Source organism: Durio zibethinus, chromosome 16 (genome assembly GCF_047325235.1).
Source record: "Durio zibethinus cultivar Kanyao isolate XHJ-2024 chromosome 16, ASM4732523v1, whole genome shotgun sequence".
Lineage (NCBI taxonomy): Eukaryota > Viridiplantae > Streptophyta > Magnoliopsida > Malvales > Malvaceae > Durio > Durio zibethinus.
Window position 1 is genome coordinate 25,519,398 of NC_143177.1, and position 19,242 is coordinate 25,538,639.

The window sequence follows — 19,242 nt, forward strand, 5'->3', positions numbered from 1 at the left end:
AATGAATTATGTTATCTCAGCTGAGAAAAAGAGAGTGTTCAACTTCTACGACCACAAGGCAAGAGAATTGATCAGGTTAGGCAGGGCAGGCAAAGCCAAATCACGATTAAGCTTGGCGAGTTGTGATGCCCAATCACGGTGTGGGCTAGTGTGGAACTCCTATATATCAACAGTCACTTTGAAACTCCACAAAGGCAGAAAAAAGGTTGGTTTAAGCAAAGCGGTTTGGAGGCACTTGGCAGGTATCAATAATCAATGAAAGGGCCCCCCACAGCACACTGACTGATTTTTACCCAATTCCCATCACTGTCCAACTGATAAATTCATCACTTTCCAATTGTCCATTTTGTTTACGTTACAATTAGTACGCGAATCATCATTTTACCAATCATTTTCTCTTTTTCAGAATTTTTACAAAGGGACATCCAAGTCTAAGTACAGAAAAAGAAAAATTACAAGCATGGAGATTAAATTACAACTTTATATAATTTATAAAAATTTACTTTTAAAAAAAAAAATTAATCATTTAAATCAAAATTTGAATTTATTTTTTCATTGATGTTACTTATATATTTTTAATGTTCAATTGAAAATATGCATATTTTTAGTACCCAACAACAAAACAATACAACATGATTGATTGTTTGCGTTACAATTAGTTTATGCAACAATAAAATATTTCTTTCATGATAATGAAGTAATTTGAAGATTGATAAAGAGTCTTAGGAATTAAAATTAATTACTTAATTTGCTCCAAGAGTTAACTATATTGTTACAACATTTCCAATTGGAATCCTTGCACATATCTTCCAGTGAATCAAAATGTACACAGCTTAATTTTAACCCAACAGGAGCAAATTAAACTCCTTCCTGTACTCTGAAATTAAGGCTTGAGCCCTTAAATGCTTTCCTGGAACAAAGAATTTGGTTTTATGATCTCAACTCAGGGACACAGGGAACTAATATATATACCAAACATAATTTTTCCTCCTTTGTTTGTTTAAAGAGGGAACTCGAAACAAATCATGAAATATTGTTATCAAGTGCAAAACATAGATTTATATATTCTTCATAACAATTATTATACTCCATGATTGTAGACACTCAAATCTATTTGGAGTCTACATTTGATTTTTAAAAAATTAAAAAAATGAACAAAGTTGAAAACAAATGAGAAAAAGGGTGATTGAATTTAGGTAGGATTAGGTTGAAGAGTTTTAGTTGGATTAAAGCTTGGAGTTAAAACTCAGAAGGGATTGAAATTTCATCTGATTTTAAGGCTCTTGGATTTTATTCTATATATACCCGTATTGATCAGAAGCTAAAACACAGAAGCCAATCATAGAAAAAAGCAACACACAAAAACAGAAATAAAAATTCACAAGCAAAAAACAATTAGAAACAATTTCGAAGAATTTTGGGTTTAGAAAACAAAGGGGATTTTTTTGGAGGAAATTTGAAATTTTCGAATTTTTGAAAAAATTTCAGTTTCGATGAATTTTTTGGTGCCGATTGAATTTTTCAAAGAGTTTTTCGACATCGGTTGAATTTTTTGGTGGGCTTCCTAGAATTCAGTAGAAGATTCCAGCACTTGTTGAATTTTTCAGTGGTCGTTTGACGACCCAACCCAGATTTCGAAGATTTTTTTCAGAATCCGATGAAGAATTCAACCAAAGTTCATCCGGGTAGAGAGAAAAAAAGAGAAAAGAAGGGGAAAGAGAGAGAGAAAGAAAGAGAAATCTGAGGCAGAGAGTTGAAAACTTGACCTTTTGTATCCCCTCAAAATGACGTCATTTTGCGTTTAAGAGATCCATTAGGATCCATGCATTTTCATTCGGACGACCCGACCCGTGGCGCTGACCTGCTTCAACCCGCTCCACAAACCTTACTACTGAGCCAAGCCGAGCCGATTTCCTCTCGAGCCTCGTTTTTAGCCGTTTGCTGTGCTTTTAGCCGAATTCCCAGCCGAGCCGTTTCATCTTTTTTTTTTTGTATTTTTTATTATATTTTTATGTTTTTTTTAGTATCTTTGCATGATTGAATTTAGAGAAAATAAAAAATAAAAAAATAAATTTTGGGAATAAATATAAATTATCCAATGATAGAATTTATAGAAATTTTAAATAGTAAATTTCTATAAAATTATTAAGTGAGAAATTCTGTCTAAATTTATCTCAAATGATGGAATAATTTAGATAAAATTTTAATAATAATAATTAATATTTATCTTCAAAAAAATATATAAAAAATATAAAAATTTTGGAATTAAATATTAATTACCCAAGAATGAGATTCTTAAAAATTTCAAATGGTAAATTCCTAAAAAATCTCTAGGTGAGAAATTTCTTCTAAATTTGATCTAAATGGTGAAATAATTTAGATGAAATTTCAATACAAGCAATTTTATTCTTTTTTAAATAAAATTTTGATTGAAAATATGTGATAATTACCCAAAAATGAGATTCTTAGAAATTTTAAATGATAAATTCTTAATAAATCTCTAGGTGATAAATTTTCTCTAAATTTATCTCAAATGGTAGAATAATTTAGATGAAATTTTAATAAAAATAATTATCATATTATTTTCTTTCCGAAAAAAAATATTTCTAAATTTACCTAAATAGTGAAAAATTTAGAAATTCAAAACAAAAAAAAAATTTCTAAATAGATCCAAATGATGAAAAAATTTAGAAATTCAAAATAAAAAAATATTTCTAATTTGGCCCAAATGGTGGAACAATTAAATATATTTTCAACAAAAATAAATAAATAAATAATTAACTTTTTTTCAATGACGGAGTTTTTTCAAGATATCAAATAGGATTCTTGAATACTCTTGAGGTGAGAAAATATTTTTTAAAAAAATTTTACCAGATCGATAGAGAATCTTAAAAATTATTTTCAATATTTAATATAAAAATTTGAAACTATTAGACTCAAGACGCTATGATAAATTTAAAATAATATGGTACCATCCTTCAGATGGACATGTGGAGTGCTATAACCTTTTTCACATGTTACTGAACTCCTAAACTCAATTCTGATTTGTAGATCTGAACCTATTCTTTTAGAGACTTTTAGTCGAGCTTATGAACTCTTTAAGAGGATAGATTCCTTAGGTGATCAATTATATTTAGATAAAAAAGATTGGTGTTAACTATATTCATTTGTTAAGCTTAAGTACAAATTTTTAAATCTATATGTCATAACAATGATGAAATGTTAATATAATTTTATTGTCTTGAAAAACAAAGGCAGTCCAATGTATTGTCATTTCGTTTGACTCAATCATATATGCAAGCATGTACGTCCACATTTGTTATCAAAACACTTGACATACATCACATGCTATACTGTAAATTTATATATTTGAAACTCTTAATCAAACAAGATCAATGATCTGTTTCTCAAATGCGTTTAACTTTTCATTTTAGTGAAAGATGAGCTGCTGTATGTGAGTGTACCGTTCATTGATCAATTTGGTTTTTAAATTTTGAGGAAATAATTTTTCAATTAATATTACCTCTTTTTTTTTTTTCTAACAATAGTAAGTTCGGATAAAAATTCTTCAAGATTGAGTGGGATATATAATTTCTGCAGCAGCATCATATATATGGGGAAAGCATAGTTTTGATGTAGTCGAGCGACGCTGGCTTGTTCTCCACCTAATTGTTCAAGTAGGGAAGCAAGACGATGTGACCTTCCGTTGACTGAATTCATATATAATCAAACCGTTAGATCACAGGGTTTCGTTTCGCTAATTATTCATGTAGATCATCATGATTAAAAAGAAAACAAACAAATTAACAATATTGAAAGAATGATTAAATCAGCATCATATAATTAAGAGTAACAAGAATATTATATGGTAAAAAAGTCATTTAATAATTGTTGGAAAATGACGTTGTAATTAAAAAGTTATAATGAAATTTTGTATGAATTGAAATGGAATTAATAATCAGATAAGTAATTGTCAAAATTATTTTTGTCACCCAATTTAATTACTAATTAATACGAATTATATATGAGGTACTCAAAATTTTGGTTCCTAAAGTAGTCTTAATTAAATCCCCACGTACAGTTTAGTAAAGTCCATGTACGTACGTATATAGCACCAAAACTTTGCTTTAGAAAATTAAGAAATGAAAACAATGAACATTGACTTAACTTGATCTTGGACAGCATGCATAAATATAATATATGCAAAAGAATAAGAATCGAAGCATATTTATGGTTTCAGGGTATCCCATCAAGAAATTAAACACGAGTGACTAAAATTTGAAAGGAAAGAGGAACAAGAAATATGGGGTTAGGGCAAATCAGTTGCCATGCAAAGGCAATAAAATGAAATAAAGAAGGCTAGACGGACTCATTCATTAATCCCTGGCCTGCACTGTATTGCAGAGTATTTGAGCGGAAACAACGGCAGCTAGCTTGGCCTGGGGGGACTTTGAGTCGAGATGGCTAGACTTTTTGAGACACGAGGGGCAAAAGAAATTAAGAAAACTCACTCTCGTCAATATGTCTCTTAATCTCAACATCCGGCCATCCCTATCCGTGCCATACTTCTTCACTTTTGTCAGCCTTTAATTTGCAGATTGCTGGACCAGGTTCCAGTACACACATTTGTCTCGGCGGCCTATTATGCCACATTCTTGTGACCACTGGATATATATTTGGAATTTACTCTTTCTTTTACCTAATCATATTATAACTGTTCATTAAAACTTATATGGGAGTTGCGGCATGCATAAGCAAAGCGAAAAACTGGCGTTAAGGAAATTCTATATACACGCATATGGCCGCTGAAATGTGATGATGCCCCCAGAGCAAAGATGCAGCAAAACCATGTTGTTTTCTTTTCTCTCTCTCTCTCTCTCTCTCTCAGCTTCTTGTCTTCACCCTTGGATATTTTGATATTGGCAATGCAATTAAGTGTGCAATGTGAGAAAAGCATACGGACATCCTTTGTCACACTCGCCGTCACGTATTGTCGCTAAAAGAAGCGGGGATGGAAATATGGACACAACAACATATACACATATAAGATATACCTAGAACCTATCATTGTCGGAATGAATCCTTTGACCGTTGGCCTCTCCTTCCTGTCATCCTGTCACCCTAACCATTCTTTAATTTCTGCAACTCTACGAATAGCTTCCGCTTCTAGGCCTGTTACCATCTTTAACGTCACGCATTTTGATTTGTTTTTAATTTCCTATTTAATTTTCACCTGTATTAAAAAAAAGAAAAAAATTTAGTTTGTGTATTTCTTTTATTTGATGTTTTAAAATTTTTTAACAAAATTAATATCAAAAGGTAAAAATAAATTTAAAATATAAAATTACTAGATTTTAAAAAAAAAAATTGAAATCATATCAAACTCTCAAGAGGCGCACTCGAGACTCAAACTCTCAAGAGGCAAGATCCACAAAGGAGGCCCAAAAAAGCTAAGGTAATAGTTCTTTGAATATATTTGTCCAAAAGCTAGCCCAAACACAGAAGTCTCGAAGACTCGTTAAAGAAAATCATCACTATGGGCTGAAAATCCAGTTAGCGCTTCGAAGGCATCATCAATATGTGCAGAGAGGAGAACTTTTTGGCCCATTTCAACTTGTTAGCATTAAGGTTATTTGTATGCAATTACGGTTCAAAAGTAAAATTATTTTATTCCTATAATTTTAAATTTTTGTTATTTATACATACTTTTTAAACATTTAAATACATCATCATGACACTTTCATAATAATACTAAATACTTCAAATTCTTAAATTACAATTTTTAAATAAACTTTTAAACTTACTTTTTTTCAAACCGAATTTTTTAAAACCCCACGAGAATCCTAGGGTTCTTATTGCTTTGCTTTGTCAAGGTCTAACAGAAGAGAAAGGTGCACCGATTTTATCTCTGTCAGTTGCTTGGCTGCTGTTTGTGTCTGGCTCTGATTTTCAGTTTGTTTTGGTAAAGCTCAGCACTTTCCAGCGGGCATGACTATTACCAGAATTTCACATTTGTCTCTTTGCCTTTTTTGTTATCAACCCTTGCTTCTTCTTCTTCTCTTTATCCTGGACCTGCTGGTATTTCCATTTCTCTCTTTTTCCCTTTTCTTCAGTAAGTATTGTAGTCAATCTGGTATTTATGGTACATTACTCTTTGAATATTTACATTTTGGAGGACCTGTCTGTCCGTCAAATATATTTCCAGTTGTTCCATTTGTTACAATTTATTGTTTTTTTTCAAGTGAATGGTGACACCATTTGAAGCTCTTTCTCTGGTGTCTCTCTCATTTTCTAGGAAAAAGAAAAAGATGAAATTTTTTATATTGGATAAATGTAGAGATAGAAGAATCTCCTGTAATCAGATGAGAAAACAGAGCAAGTTTAAACATTTGTTTTTACTAAGATTGGGTTTCCTAAGAATTACTAATAAAATTTTATTTGAAATTTACGTTTTTTTTTTTGGTACATAATAAAGTGAGTCGCTTTCAGTTATCCAAAAACTGCGCTTACAACTGATCTGAAGTTGTCTTTCTCTTTGTCCTATAAAAGCAGAAAAAAAGACTGAAGAAATACTATTCCTTTTATTTTAGACTCCGCAAAAGTACTGCTTCTTTTGTGCGTCTCTGTTAATGATTTTTTATTGTTCTCTTACAAGCTATTATTTGGTTATTGAAGATAAAGAAGGCAAAACGAGATCTTTGTGTTCAGAAATATTAAGGGACGACGCAGTTGCAAGGCTTAATGAGCTTGGAAAGGTATATATATTTCATATTTACATCAATCTTTGTTTTTGAAAATTTTCATTTTTTACCTGTTTTCTTAATCATTTTTAAGTTGGGTGTTTAAAGGTAAAAAATTCAGTTAGACCAAATTAACCATTTGTCTTTGTCGTGAAATATGTTTGAAACATGTATTCTATGATTGAAGGTGATTTGGTGGAGAATACGGGTGGATAGGAAGAAACACGTTTAATAGGCAAATGTGATGCGGTCAAAGCCTCAAAGATGATATTTTTCTTATTTTATCAGATTACAAATAACAAAAAGAAGACAAAGGCAGACAGAGATTTTACTTCGCTTGCCTCTGACCCAGAAATTGTTGATATCATATCTGAAGTAATCATGAAACCTGTAAACAGAATGCAGAGAAATTTATTCTTGAGTCTGCTTAACAGAGTACATGTGCTGCCTAAACAGTTAACTTCTTAAGAAGTGAACTAGTATTTTTTTCCTTTTTTTTTTTGGATAACTGAAAGTTTATTCAATGAGAATTGAACTAATTATTACACAATGCTATTGTCTCTTGCAATGATGATATAGTTGGAGCACCCCATAGGATTACTGATCTGTGACCAGTTAAATCGTTGTGGCAGCAAAGTTAGTTTCTGTTTAACTTTTAATATATTTGCCTCAGTTTAATAGGTGAGCAATGCTGATGACTATTGTTTGCCTCGTTTGATAGGTGAGTGATGCTGATGGCTATCTTAAGAGAACATTTATGAGCCCAACTTCTTGAGGGCGGGAATTCTTATTCGTGAGTGGATGGAGGATGCTGGTTTGAGAACGTTAGCTTTCCATCTTTTCTCGAATCCTAATCAGGGTTTCTAAAACTCTTGACTGATGGTTATGTCGATTTCCAGGTGGGTGGATTCTATGGGCAATTTACATGGTCGAGTTGAGGGAATTAATGCAAGTGCTAAAGCTCTGTTGATTGGCTCTCATTTGGTGACGCCTGTCCTTTCCCTATTTTTACTCATTTTTGTGATACAACATATCAAGAATATGAATCGACGTTCATACTGACAGTTGACATCTCCTTTGCAAACAGGATACTGTTGTTGATGCTGGGATATTTGATGGGTCATTAGGTATAACTTCTGCTATATCAGCATTGAAAGTTTTGAAAAGCAATGGCAAGTTGGGAGAACTAAAACGACCAATCGAGGCAAGTTATCTACATCTTCTAACGTCATAATATATCCTAGCTGTGTTCCAGTCTTTTCTTTTTCACCCGATACATGTTGGCTACTTTTTCTGTTGAAAAGAGACTAATTTTTCATCTGGACATGCTTAAAAATAAATGGTTTTGAAAATATTGTAGTTCTTTATATTTTATTGATTATATTCTTGAAACTTGCAGGTGATTGCATTTAGTGACGAGGAGGGAGTGAGGTTTCAATCTACCTTCCTAGGGAGTGCTGCTGTAGCTGGAGTTTTACCAGTTACAGCATTGAAGATATCTGATAAATGGTTTCCTTGATTACAACCCTTTCATGTCTACTTATTGCACTGTTGACAGTCAGTATGTTTACACATAATCCTTGTTTATTGGTGTGACAGGGCAAGATGCTCTTAGGGGAATTCCATACAAATTGCGGAGGAAAGCCTGTTGGAGTTGAAGTATGATCCTGCATCAATTTGGGGTTATGTTGAGGTATGTTGGCCTGCACTGCATTATTGTGAGAACAAACATATAGTGGTTATCTTTGGATACTCATGGAAAAGAAACTCTGCTTTGGATTTCTGTTACTTTATTCGATATTGCAGCTTCACATTGAACAAGGACCTATACTAGAATGGATTGGTTTTCCTCTTGGTGTAGTTAAAGGCATAGCTGGACAGACACGAATGAAGGTAAATATTATCTTGTCAAAATACATGCATAAACTTCTCAAAACATACTTACTCAGTTACTCTGTGATTTTTTTTACGACCTTGGACTTACTATAAACATGTATGAGGACATATACGAAATTTAGCTAATGCTGTGCAATTTCTCTAAGTACCTAAACCTGGAAACATGTTATTCGAACATTGATGGTTCGGTTAAGTGCAATGCACAAAACTACATGCAATATAGAAGTAGAATTGATTTGATCGAGTTTGGAGCACCATAAGGTTGAAAAGTACATGATATGAATGATAATATGATTTTTTTTTTCTTATTCTTGGGTAGAGGAGGAAGGGGGAAAAAGGGGGATTAGAAAGAAAAGATAGTGTATACACAAACATTGGATCCCAAATTTACCATAGAATGGTTTTGCTGGAGAAAGAACATGAGCATGTACTGCATTTCTGGTAAACCTTGCGTTACGCTGCAATATAAGAGGTGTTTTCGGGGCCTCTTTCTAGTGTTTCTTCATGCATGTGTGAGGTATACAAAGTAATGACAACTTAGTGCTGTTGTCTTATTCACTTTTTCGTCTAATCTTAACATTACTCTTAAAAGGGCCTTTTCCTTGTAAATAAATTTATTGGTTATTTGCAGAAACATATTATTTTATCCTTTAATCTTTTTTTTATCTACTGGAATTGCTTACTTTACTATTGTTGGTTCTTTTAGGACCAAAGAACATATTTTCTTTAAAGTTATTATAGTGGGGAAATTTGTCGTTGTCCCTTTTATGCACCGGTCATAAATCTCTGTTTTTCTGAACTTCAATTGTAACAGCCACGTAAGTTCTTAAGCTCACCTACACTACATTTATGTACTTGACAATGGACAAATTGAATAGAAAGAAATAAAGGCATCAAGGGGTGATTATCTTTATTAATTACAGAAAACAATGCAACTTGATCATTAATTTTTCCATAAATACTGTTTTCATCCTTTGATGTTGGGCTTATGATTTCCTGAATTTGCAACCAAAAGCTTTAAACTTGGATATATGTGAAACTAAAGTAATATTCAGTCAATATTCCTAACGATCATTCAGGTTTTCTTTATTGAACTGTTCCATCTTTGCAGGTTACGGAGAGAGGTTCACAGGGACATGCCAGAACAGTACCAATGTCAATGCATAGGGACTCTATGGCTGCCGCTGCGGAATTGATTGTATTGCTGGAGAGTCTGTGTAAACATCCTCGAAATTTCTTATGTGATGGCGGTAACTACAATGAATTTACCATGGACTCTGTGTCCACTTCTCTTGTCTGTACTGTTGGAGAGATATCAATCTGGCAAGTGCTAGTAACGTCATTCCAGACCAGGCAAGAAAATATTCCTGAACATCTCAATGTAAGCCCTAACAGGAATGCTAATAAGCAGTGAATACGAACTCTAATGCACGTAACGTTCACTGTGGATTTATGTGCAATTGATGATGTGGGACGTGAGGCTGTTCTTTATGAATTATTTAATCGGATGTATCAAATATGTGATGGACGTTTCGTATCTGGAAGCGTTAAACGAAAGGTAGGAAGCTCAACATTTTGCTAGGCATTTGCATAACAAGAATAATCTTTAACTTTCTGTGCTGGGGATCATTTCAGCATGATGCAAATGCAGTAATTTGTGCTCCGGAACTGAGGTCACAGCTAAAATCTGCTGCTTACACTGCTCTCAACAGAATGATAGGGGAGATTCAAGATGAGGTTTCTGTGCTAATGAGCGGAGCTGGACATGATGCGATGGCCATGTCTCATCTAACCAAGGTTCATTATCAATTTGCTTATTTACAGCTTATATGGCATGTGAATTTTCTCGCCTTACGGTAATGGTAGCCATGATTTTACTCTTTCTTTTTTTGTAATTACTAAAAAGAAGCAAATGAAGAAAAATGTCCACACCTAGAGCGCGCATAAGCGGGATGATGTTCCCACCTCTTTGCGAAGTGATTTAATTATATTTGTCAGCATGCGAATTGTGACATCATTGATGACATCGACCAATGATGATTTTAGAACCAAAAAAATGGGTTTATATATCCATGCCTTCCTCAGCTACATTTAAATTAAATTAATTACGGGGCAAAGATGGATCACGTAGGTTACCCTTTGGCTTTTCTAATCCCTACTTCAGATGTCCGACTTGCAGCCGTGATGAATGCTGTCTGAAGAGCCATGCACCACAGCGAGCCAAAAGTCACAGATTGGCTTGAAACAGTCAGCAGAGTGCCGACTTTTGGCCAAGCTAACAATTAGTGGTTCAGCTACGCTCCATGACCCAGATAATGGCAGCCTGATTTTACAGCAATCAATCCTATCTGATTTGACACATTCTACTAAGAAACTCATTCATCCATGAACTTTTCTTCTGTCACCTTTTTCAAATGCATAAAGTACAGATCCTCCATTTGAGTTTAATCTCTTTTGATTTTACTAGCGCTATGGTAGGTCTAAACTATATATTGTTCAGCAAAATTAAAGCTCTGGCACCTTAATTGGCTGGAGAAATTGCTCGTTTCACATTAGGCATTCAAAGTCAAAAAGACCCAGAGCGTGAGATAAACCTAAGTTACTTGGTGACAGCTGGCTGCGCCAACTGTTGCAATTGATGAACAACATGAGACATCCTAGGCCGCATAGAAGGGACATTTTGTGTGCAAGCAGACACAAGGTCCACCACTTTCTGAATATCACCGGCCTCTGGAACATCAGATGTTGATGAAGATATGAGAGGATCCAAGAGCACTGGGTAGCGATATGCCTGCACTAAAGGCGTTGCCCACTCAAATATACTCTGCCAACCCACTGAAATAACTTGCTGAGCAGGCCAACGCCCACTTACTATTTCAAGCAGCAGCACTCCAAAGCTATAGACATCACTCTTTGTTGTGAGCTCATTCCTATATACAAACTCAGGGGCAAGATATCCATAGGTTCCACCAGTCATCACAGTCCTCTCATGCATTACTTCCCATGGAACAAATTTTGAAAGACCAACCCCCATCAGATGGGCTCCAAACTCTTCATCAAGTAGTACATTGCTTGCATGTATATCCCGGTGCAATATGTGGCTTAACCTTGTCATGCAGGAACCTGTTTAAAAGTATAAACTTGTGAAACACCTGTGACCAGGAAAAAAAAAAGATCAAGCCGTAAAAAAAGTACGCAGGTTATAATCCAATTCAAGAATCCTCAAACCAGATAAAGAATCTGCAAGAATTTGAAAATTGATATGTAATTGTGGTGGCAATAAAAGTTTGCTAACATTTCAAGTGATTCTTTATAGCTGATGTAGCAAATTAAAAACTGAATAATAAGAACGCAGTTAATTCAATTAGCCATAACTGGGAGACATTCTAACAAGAATGCCTGCATGAACTTAAAACAGAAAGATCTCTTGTTCATCTTAACAGCTTCCTTCTCAAACCTCTCGATCACACCCTTGTCAATGCCTTCAAGCTTGTAGATCAAGTGACCGGTTGTGGTCGACTTTCCAGAGTCAACATGGCCAGTGACCACAATGTTAATGTGAACCTTCTCCTTACCCATAGCAAATTTTTTGCAGAAATAACTTGAGAATTCAGGGGCTGGTAAATCGGCAGAGGTGAGGAGAGAGTGTTCTTCTGCTTGTTTTTCTGATGGAATCCTGGGTATAGGTTTCTAGGTATCGTATTTGGGGCTATCTGTGCTAGCTTTCGGGTGTGTATTGATTTTTTCAGGCTCCTCCCTCCTTTTGTTCTTTTCATTTTTGCTTGCTGTATATGCTTGATTCTTTGCATGAATTATGCCAAACAAATCTGTAACTGAATCACCAAGAATCATGCTCCACCGGATTCGTGATTGAATCACCAAAAATCATGCTCCAACGGATCCGATATTGAATCACCAATTTCCTTCCTTTTTTTTTTTTGTTCTCCTTCTTATTTTAAACCTTTTTGATTTTTTGATTTTTTTCTTTAAATAATAATAATAATAATGATGATGATGATAATAGTAATAATAATAATACTAATAAACTATGTACAATATAATAACAATAATAATAATATATTGTTATATTAATATATTATACTCTAATATGATATAATAATATTAATAAAAATAATTCTATCGACCTCAGACACATATGAATATTTACATATATAATTGAGAATTAAGTTCACTAATTTTGATGTCGGTGATTATAAACATCATATTAAGCAAATTGGGAATTTGAAAATGAATCCACCATGCTCATTCGTACAACCCACAAAAAATCATATAAAGCAGAAGTTCAACTTGAGGGAACTCTAATCACAAAGTGTTTCCCTTATGAGTCATTTTCCTTTGCACCACATCCCCACTTTGGCCTTTCACCTTTCTCTTGCTACCTTTATTCCTTCTGTTTGGATAGATAGGCATATACAGGTAGCCGGAATATCAACACACATATCTGTTTTGCCATATTTTTATGCCTAGTAGGCTGTAGCACTAGCAACAAGAACATCCAACTGCATATTTACCAAAATTACCTAGACCAACAAAAGATAACAATGCAAAAACATTAAGCATTGCTAGCTTAGCCCAGACCAGAGTAATATCCACATATATAGGTAAGATGTCATGGATACCCCCAAAGATTGGAAAATAACTGTCAATTTGTAAATTTTTTAAATTGTAATTTACATTAATTAAAAAACAAAAAAAATGAAGAATGACAGAACGCAAAATAAAATCTACATGGTTAATTGAAATGAGATCAGTTGTGAAATGGAAGAAGAAATTATATTTATTGTTAGGTCATTTTAAGATGAAAAAAATATAATAGTTTTCTAATAAAAGAGTGATTCATCATCAATCTAAGACTATTTTGGTGATTAGGTTTAGGTCCAAGCTAACGTATCAAGTTGATCTTGTTTCTTGAAATTCCCTTCAGCTCGATCAAACTTATATCTCACCTAACAATATGACTTATTATTCTTTTGTTGGAAGTTTTTTTGCGTTATCTTAAATTCCGTATAGATATAGAGAATTAAAGGAAAATTTTCAATATAAAAATTATTCACTTTGTAATTAAATAATTTTAGAAACAAGGATGAGGAAAAATAATAAGATGATAAAAAATTAAAAAAATTAAAAGTTCATAAGATGAGAAATAAATTTGATTATTTGTGTCATTTGATTTTTATTTACATCCATTTACGTCATACTGCATCATATGCATCATACTTGTTGATAATAAATTTGAAGTGATAATAATAATTTTTAAAAATAAAAAGAAAAGATATTTAAAAAAAATAGAATGATATTCTTAAGTAAAAATAATTCATAAAATTCTACTTAGATATTGAAAGGTTTTCAAAAATTATTATTATAAAAGAATATTATACCAAAATTTGAGGATTATATGACACTCTTAAGTAAAGAAATATTCTTTGAAATTTCGTTTAAATATTAGAAAATTTAGAAAATATTTCTAAACTAAAAACTTTCATTTTATTCTTAAATAAAAAATTTAAAAAAAAAGATTTTGCAAAAATAAATAAATTAAGGGAATTACTTTAAATGTTCAAATTAAAACTATTTTTCATTAATATTAAAGATAATATGCAATTAATTAGTATTATTTTTAAAGCAACCATTGTAGAGTGTTAATTCTTCTTCACTTATAATGGTAATCCCTAATCCAACTCTATTTTTAAAAATCAAAATTATTCTTTTGATAAATTTTAATTAGTTTTAAGATTTTATTAAAAAGATAAATTTTTTATATGATTAATTACATTTTAATAAAAAATATTAGTGATGACTCTCTATTTTGATTTTTAAAATTTTGTCTAACGATCTCAAAATTATTATGACAAAGAAGAATCAGCAACAATTAATAATCAAGAAAACATTCAGCCAGCAAAAAAAGAAAAGGAATCATGTTGGCTATCTTTATAGTTTCATCTGGCTGTTAATCATATTAGTTCGAAAAGATTTCCCATCATCTCAAAAATTCTGGTATATGTTGGTATGCTTTTAAAATTTATTTATTAATTGTTGTTGGTTTTATTAAATTTCAAATTCCTTGCTTCTTTTTCTTCATGCACTTTCTTGCTTTTTAATGCAAGAGAAACAAAATCTTCATTGCCTTGACCATAATATGCCATGTTGAAGCTAACTTACCTACTTGAAGGAATTCTCTACCGCATGGCATGTCCTTGCTGTGAAAAAAAAAAGCACAATATTTCTTTTCTTTTCTTGTGTGGTCTTTACTATTGTTAGATCAATTCATACTTGCAGTTAAGGTATCACTGATCCTTGTCACTTTAAATGCATTCAAAATAATTTTCCAATACCCAATTCTTGATGTGTGCTAAAACTCTAGACTGTGGTATGAATGAATAAAGAGTTTTTTCTTTTTTTTTTGAAACCTAATTCAGCTTAGGTGATAACCAATTTGATATTTTTTAATTCTTTATTCTTTAGTTTGATTGATTTAATTGTTTTATTGTTTATTTTATTCATGTGTTTATTTGAATTCTTAAATTAGGATATGTTTTAATAACATAAAAAATAAGATATAGATTAAATAATAATTGATAGATTAAATTTGTTTGTATTCCCTTCTATGTTTTTATCATGTAATTTTTTTTAAAAAAGTCAAAAATAAGTGAAAATTGAATTGGCGATGAAAATTTAAAAAGCTATGTATGTATAATTTTCTTAAAAATTTCTAAGTAAGATAAATTTTTTTAAAATTTGATTAAAATATTGAAAAATTCATAAATTGAACTCAATATAATAATTTCTATTTATTTATAATTTAAGATAAAAACTAAAATTGAAACAAATTTTGATTTTTTTCATAATTAATTATTTATGATTATATATTGTAAATTTTTTATTTAATTAATGTAATTTATCATGTATATAATTAATTTTTTATAAAATATTTAATAAATATGATAATCGAAAAACATCTTAAAGGGCGTGTTGTTTGAATATTTTTAAAGTAGAAAAAATTCTTTAGAGATTTGATCAAAGTATTGAGAAAACCTAAAAATATTTTTAATATTTAAATATTAAAATTAATAAAAATAAGTTAGTATTATGTTAATCAGGGGTAAAAAATAATTTAAGATTAATATATAAAAAATTAAGAACTTGAAAAGACGCATCTGTTTTCTCTCTCACACTCACATGCTCAATAACTTTAGTCGAGCTGAAGCCGAAGCTGATACATCTCCCGAAACAGAAGAAGACAATGGCATTTTCTGATTTCAACCCCCGACCTGACCCGAGTAAAGTATCCAGATTATGCTTCATTTCTTGTGGGTATCTTCACTTCAATCTCTCTTCTTGTTTTCCCGCTTCTTTTTTCATTCTGTAATTCTCCATTTTGCTTCCACTTTCCATTTCACTGCTTCAATTCTTGAATCTTGATCCACTTCTGCTGTTATTTCGCTTTCTTTTTTTTTCCCACCTAATGCCTGTATCTGGATTTTTTTAACCATTTCCAATCTTTAGAACTTGTAGTATATATATTTTTGTTATCAAAAGAAACCCAAAAAAAATATATGTATATATATATCTAATCTTGCTAAAGCACAGGTTATCTGCACTGTTGTTCAAGGTCCAGGCGCTGTTGATACTGGTTCAAATCTTTCTTTTGATTTTTCCTTTTTGGCTTGGATAAGTCTTAATTTGCTCTATTTAAATTATGGGTTGAATTTTGTTTTTCTCATTTTTGTTGTCACGACATCTTGCAGTTGTGTTGACTATGTTGAGCATATATGTTATGAAAGTGAAAGGCGAGCAGTTGATCTTTATTATTTGCTGAATGCTGATTTTACTTATCCTTTGCATTTCCGCGTCCCTTTTAGCATAATAATATTGGGTAGGAAAAGGAGATTCATCTCTTTATAGTTTATAGCAAATAATGCAATCATATTCAGTTTAGCTATATTTGTAGCCTAAAATAACAGACTGGAATTTGAAGTTTTCCTTATGGTAGTTACGACTGCAAACTCTTTGTTCTCTTCGTCAGATTCTTGCCTAATTAGTATACAACATTATAAAGATAATTATTGTTACTGTAGAGCTAGCAATGCTTGATTTAAGTACTCAAGAGGTGACGGACAGGGTAGGACTTTGGTCTCATAAAAGATCATTTTAATTATGCCAAGAACTGGTGTGTTTTGTTTATAGATTTTCAGGCTGTTTCAAAGTAACTCAGATATAATATCATGCAATTCTTTATTCAATTCCTAGTAGAAGAGAGCATCTTAATTTTTGGACTGTGGTTGAGGTTATTGCTAGTAACGCTTGTCTATACATTTTAGGCATTTAGTAAACATTAAATTGCTGGAATCTGACATTCTCTTTATGTTTAGTTATGAAAGCTTTTTTCTTTTCCCTATTGTTGACCAATTACTATCTCCCAGTATTTGTACTTAGTTGCTTGCTTAACCTGGTGCATTGTCTAATTGGGTCATTTGAATATTAAACTTTCTAGTAATTCTTTCTTTGTTCCTCCAGTGGTTGATGTATTTTCAACATTTATGTGACATTATCCGAATGCAAAAATCATCATAAACACAATGTAAAACATATGATTTGTGCTTCATATACATTCTTCTTTCCTACTGTTAACATTTTTGTTTTCAAAACCACTGATTGGTGATGGAATTTTGATTATATTCCTTGGTTTATTCTTCAGGTTGCACTATGGTTGCCAACGTTTTTTGCTAATCATTACCCACACTTTTGAAGTACACAGTTGTGAAGATTGACTGAAGAAGGGGTCAATCCATTGCATCACAAATTACTTGAAGATCCTATAAGAATCAAAATCTTCTTGATTTACATTTTTGGGGTTTGGTCAATTCTGAAAAGCTTGTGCACAATTCCTATTGCAATGTCCCTATTATCCAGATTACGCTGTATCACTGTGGATGTTACTGGTACTCTCATAGCTTACAAAGGGGAGCTTGGTGACTACTATTGCATGGCAGCCAAAGCTGTTGGACTACCATGCCCTGACTATAAACGTGTGCATGAAGGTTTCAAGCTTGCATATACAGAGATGGCAAAGAAGCATCCGTGTTTTGGGTTTGCAGCAAAAATGCCAAACATTGTATGGTGGAAAACTTGTGTTAGAGATTCATTTGTCAGGGTAAGATAATTTATGTTATGCTATCAAAGAAAATCTTGCATACTTCTATTACATATGTACAGAGAGAGAGAGAGAGAAAGAGAGATTAGTTGTTATGACACCAGTCTTGTTTTGCTAACAGGCAGGGTACGAGTATGATGAGGACATGTTTGAGAAGATATTTAGACGCATATATGCTTCCTTTGGTTCATCTGCACCATATACAGTTTTTGCAGATTCCCAACCCTTCCTAAGATGGGCTCGTGAAAAGGGTCTTAAAGTGGGGATTATAAGCAATGCAGAATATCGTTACCAGGATGTGATTCTTCCTGCCTTGGGTTTGAACCAGGTAAACAAGTTAATGAAATTTGGATTGATGCATCTTATTGGATTGTGATTCTTATTATATTTCGTATATTTTTGATCCAGTGCACAGTGAGGAAATTAGTTTGCAAATTGTTGGGTTTGAAGCCCTTTTGATTTCTTATTTGTTTTCCCCGGTTTAAAAACATGGTTACACAATAGGGGGTGATCCTCCATATGTTTCCATATAACCTCAAGCAGGGACGTGCTATCTTACTGGTAGTATGATGCTGCAAATCTCAAAGTGTACTTGAGAACCAATGATTTGGAAATATTAGTGGTTTGAGAACCAATGATTTGGAAATGTTAGTGGTTTTCTCATTCATTGATTTAGGTAGGTTATCTAATATGATGTTTGTATCTGAAAGTCCATCTGATTTGGTGGTTTAGGGATCCGAGTGGGACTTTGGTGTGTTCTCTGGTCTTGAAGGTGTAGAAAAACCAAACCCAAGGATTTATAAGATTGCTCTTGAAAGGGCTGGTGATATTGCCCCAGAAGAGACTATGCACATTGGTGACAGCATGCGCAAAGACTATGTCCCAGCAAAGAGTGTGGGGATGAATGCGTTGTTATTGGATAGATTCAAAACTCCTGATGCTGAGGAATGGAGAAAATCCGGTGCTATTGTTCTTCCTGACTTGGTGGCGGTGCAGCAATTGGTTTCTTCAGGGAAGTAAACTTGTCAAGGGGCTTCGTTTCTACCTGAAATGCTGTCATCTGTATATTGTTTTAACCTTTTGGTTGATAAATATGTGGCGATATTACTAACCAGTTACCAGCTGGCTTCTCCCTGTGTAATGTTCACATTTCCTATTTGCATACCCTCTGAGCGTCTAGAACTTTGCCGTGATTTAACGGGGAAAAAGAGTTGCAATTTTTTATCATTAACAATGTGTCTCTGTTTATAGAAGATGCTATTTGTTTCTTCAGTTTCATTTTAACATGAAGGAAGGGAAGATTGGTTAAGTGATAACGATAGAGTGTGTTTTTCTTCTGTTATTTGGATTCGAATTTATTAAGAGATTGAAAAACATAATATCTCCTAAATTTGTTAACTTGACATAGATAAATATGTGTTAAAAAGGATGTAC

General features: G+C 32.5%; 1 protein-coding gene, 1 long non-coding RNA gene and 2 pseudogenes across 8 annotated transcripts; 3 read left to right on the forward strand and 1 right to left on the reverse strand.

Annotated features, from left to right (window-relative positions):
* Positions 1 to 5,778: 5,778 nt before the first annotated feature.
* On the forward strand, positions 5,779 to 7,544 carry LOC111298234 (uncharacterized). Of its 3 annotated transcripts, XR_016328847.1 has the most exons (5): positions 5,779 to 6,078; positions 6,676 to 6,755; positions 6,928 to 7,175; positions 7,320 to 7,376; positions 7,462 to 7,544. It is a non-coding gene; the product is annotated as an uncharacterized LOC111298234 (long non-coding RNA). The 3 variants fall into 3 exon arrangements; XR_016328848.1 differs by lacking the exons at positions 6,928 to 7,175; positions 7,320 to 7,376 and having other exon boundaries at positions 5,779 to 6,112; positions 7,462 to 7,530; XR_016328849.1 differs by lacking the exon at positions 7,462 to 7,544 and having other exon boundaries at positions 5,779 to 6,112; positions 6,928 to 7,376.
* LOC149514482 (allantoate deiminase 2-like) lies at positions 7,493 to 10,570 on the forward strand (annotated as a pseudogene). Its single transcript, XR_016328850.1, has 8 exons — positions 7,493 to 7,564; positions 7,640 to 7,724; positions 7,828 to 7,944; positions 8,140 to 8,249; positions 8,329 to 8,433; positions 8,547 to 8,633; positions 9,748 to 10,194; positions 10,272 to 10,570. The product of XR_016328850.1 is annotated as an allantoate deiminase 2-like (transcript).
* Positions 10,571 to 10,832: 262 nt separating this feature from the next.
* LOC111298791 (C-type lectin receptor-like tyrosine-protein kinase At1g52310 pseudogene) lies at positions 10,833 to 12,625 on the reverse strand (annotated as a pseudogene).
* Positions 12,626 to 15,828: 3,203 nt separating this feature from the next.
* On the forward strand, positions 15,829 to 19,061 carry LOC111298793 (uncharacterized). 4 transcript variants are annotated; one of them, XM_089745682.1, is made up of 4 exons: positions 15,829 to 15,964; positions 17,353 to 17,808; positions 17,930 to 18,136; positions 18,541 to 19,061. In XM_089745682.1, exons 2-4 carry the CDS (start codon positions 17,551 to 17,553, stop codon positions 18,826 to 18,828), a joined length of 753 nt encoding a protein of 250 aa, XP_089601808.1. In that variant the 5' UTR covers positions 15,829 to 15,964; positions 17,353 to 17,550; the 3' UTR covers positions 18,829 to 19,061. The 4 variants fall into 4 exon arrangements, with proteins under 4 accessions (XP_089601808.1, XP_089601809.1, XP_089601810.1 ...); XM_089745683.1 differs by having other exon boundaries at positions 15,831 to 15,968; XM_089745684.1 differs by lacking the exon at positions 15,829 to 15,964 and adding an exon at positions 16,300 to 16,530.
* The last annotated feature ends 181 nt before the right edge of the window (positions 19,062 to 19,242 follow it).

Excerpts from the sequence above, each read along its gene's own strand:
- LOC111298793 (XM_089745682.1), top strand. The coding sequence starts at position 17,551 with ATGTCCCTATTATCCAGATTACGCTGTATCACTGTGGATGTTACTGGT. Across the intron at positions 17,809-17,929 it reads TTAGAGATTCATTTGTCAGG|GCAGGGTACGAGTATGATGA; the intron begins GTAAGATAATTT and ends TTTTGCTAACAG. Across the intron at positions 18,137-18,540 it reads CTGCCTTGGGTTTGAACCAG|GGATCCGAGTGGGACTTTGG; the intron begins GTAAACAAGTTA and ends TTGGTGGTTTAG.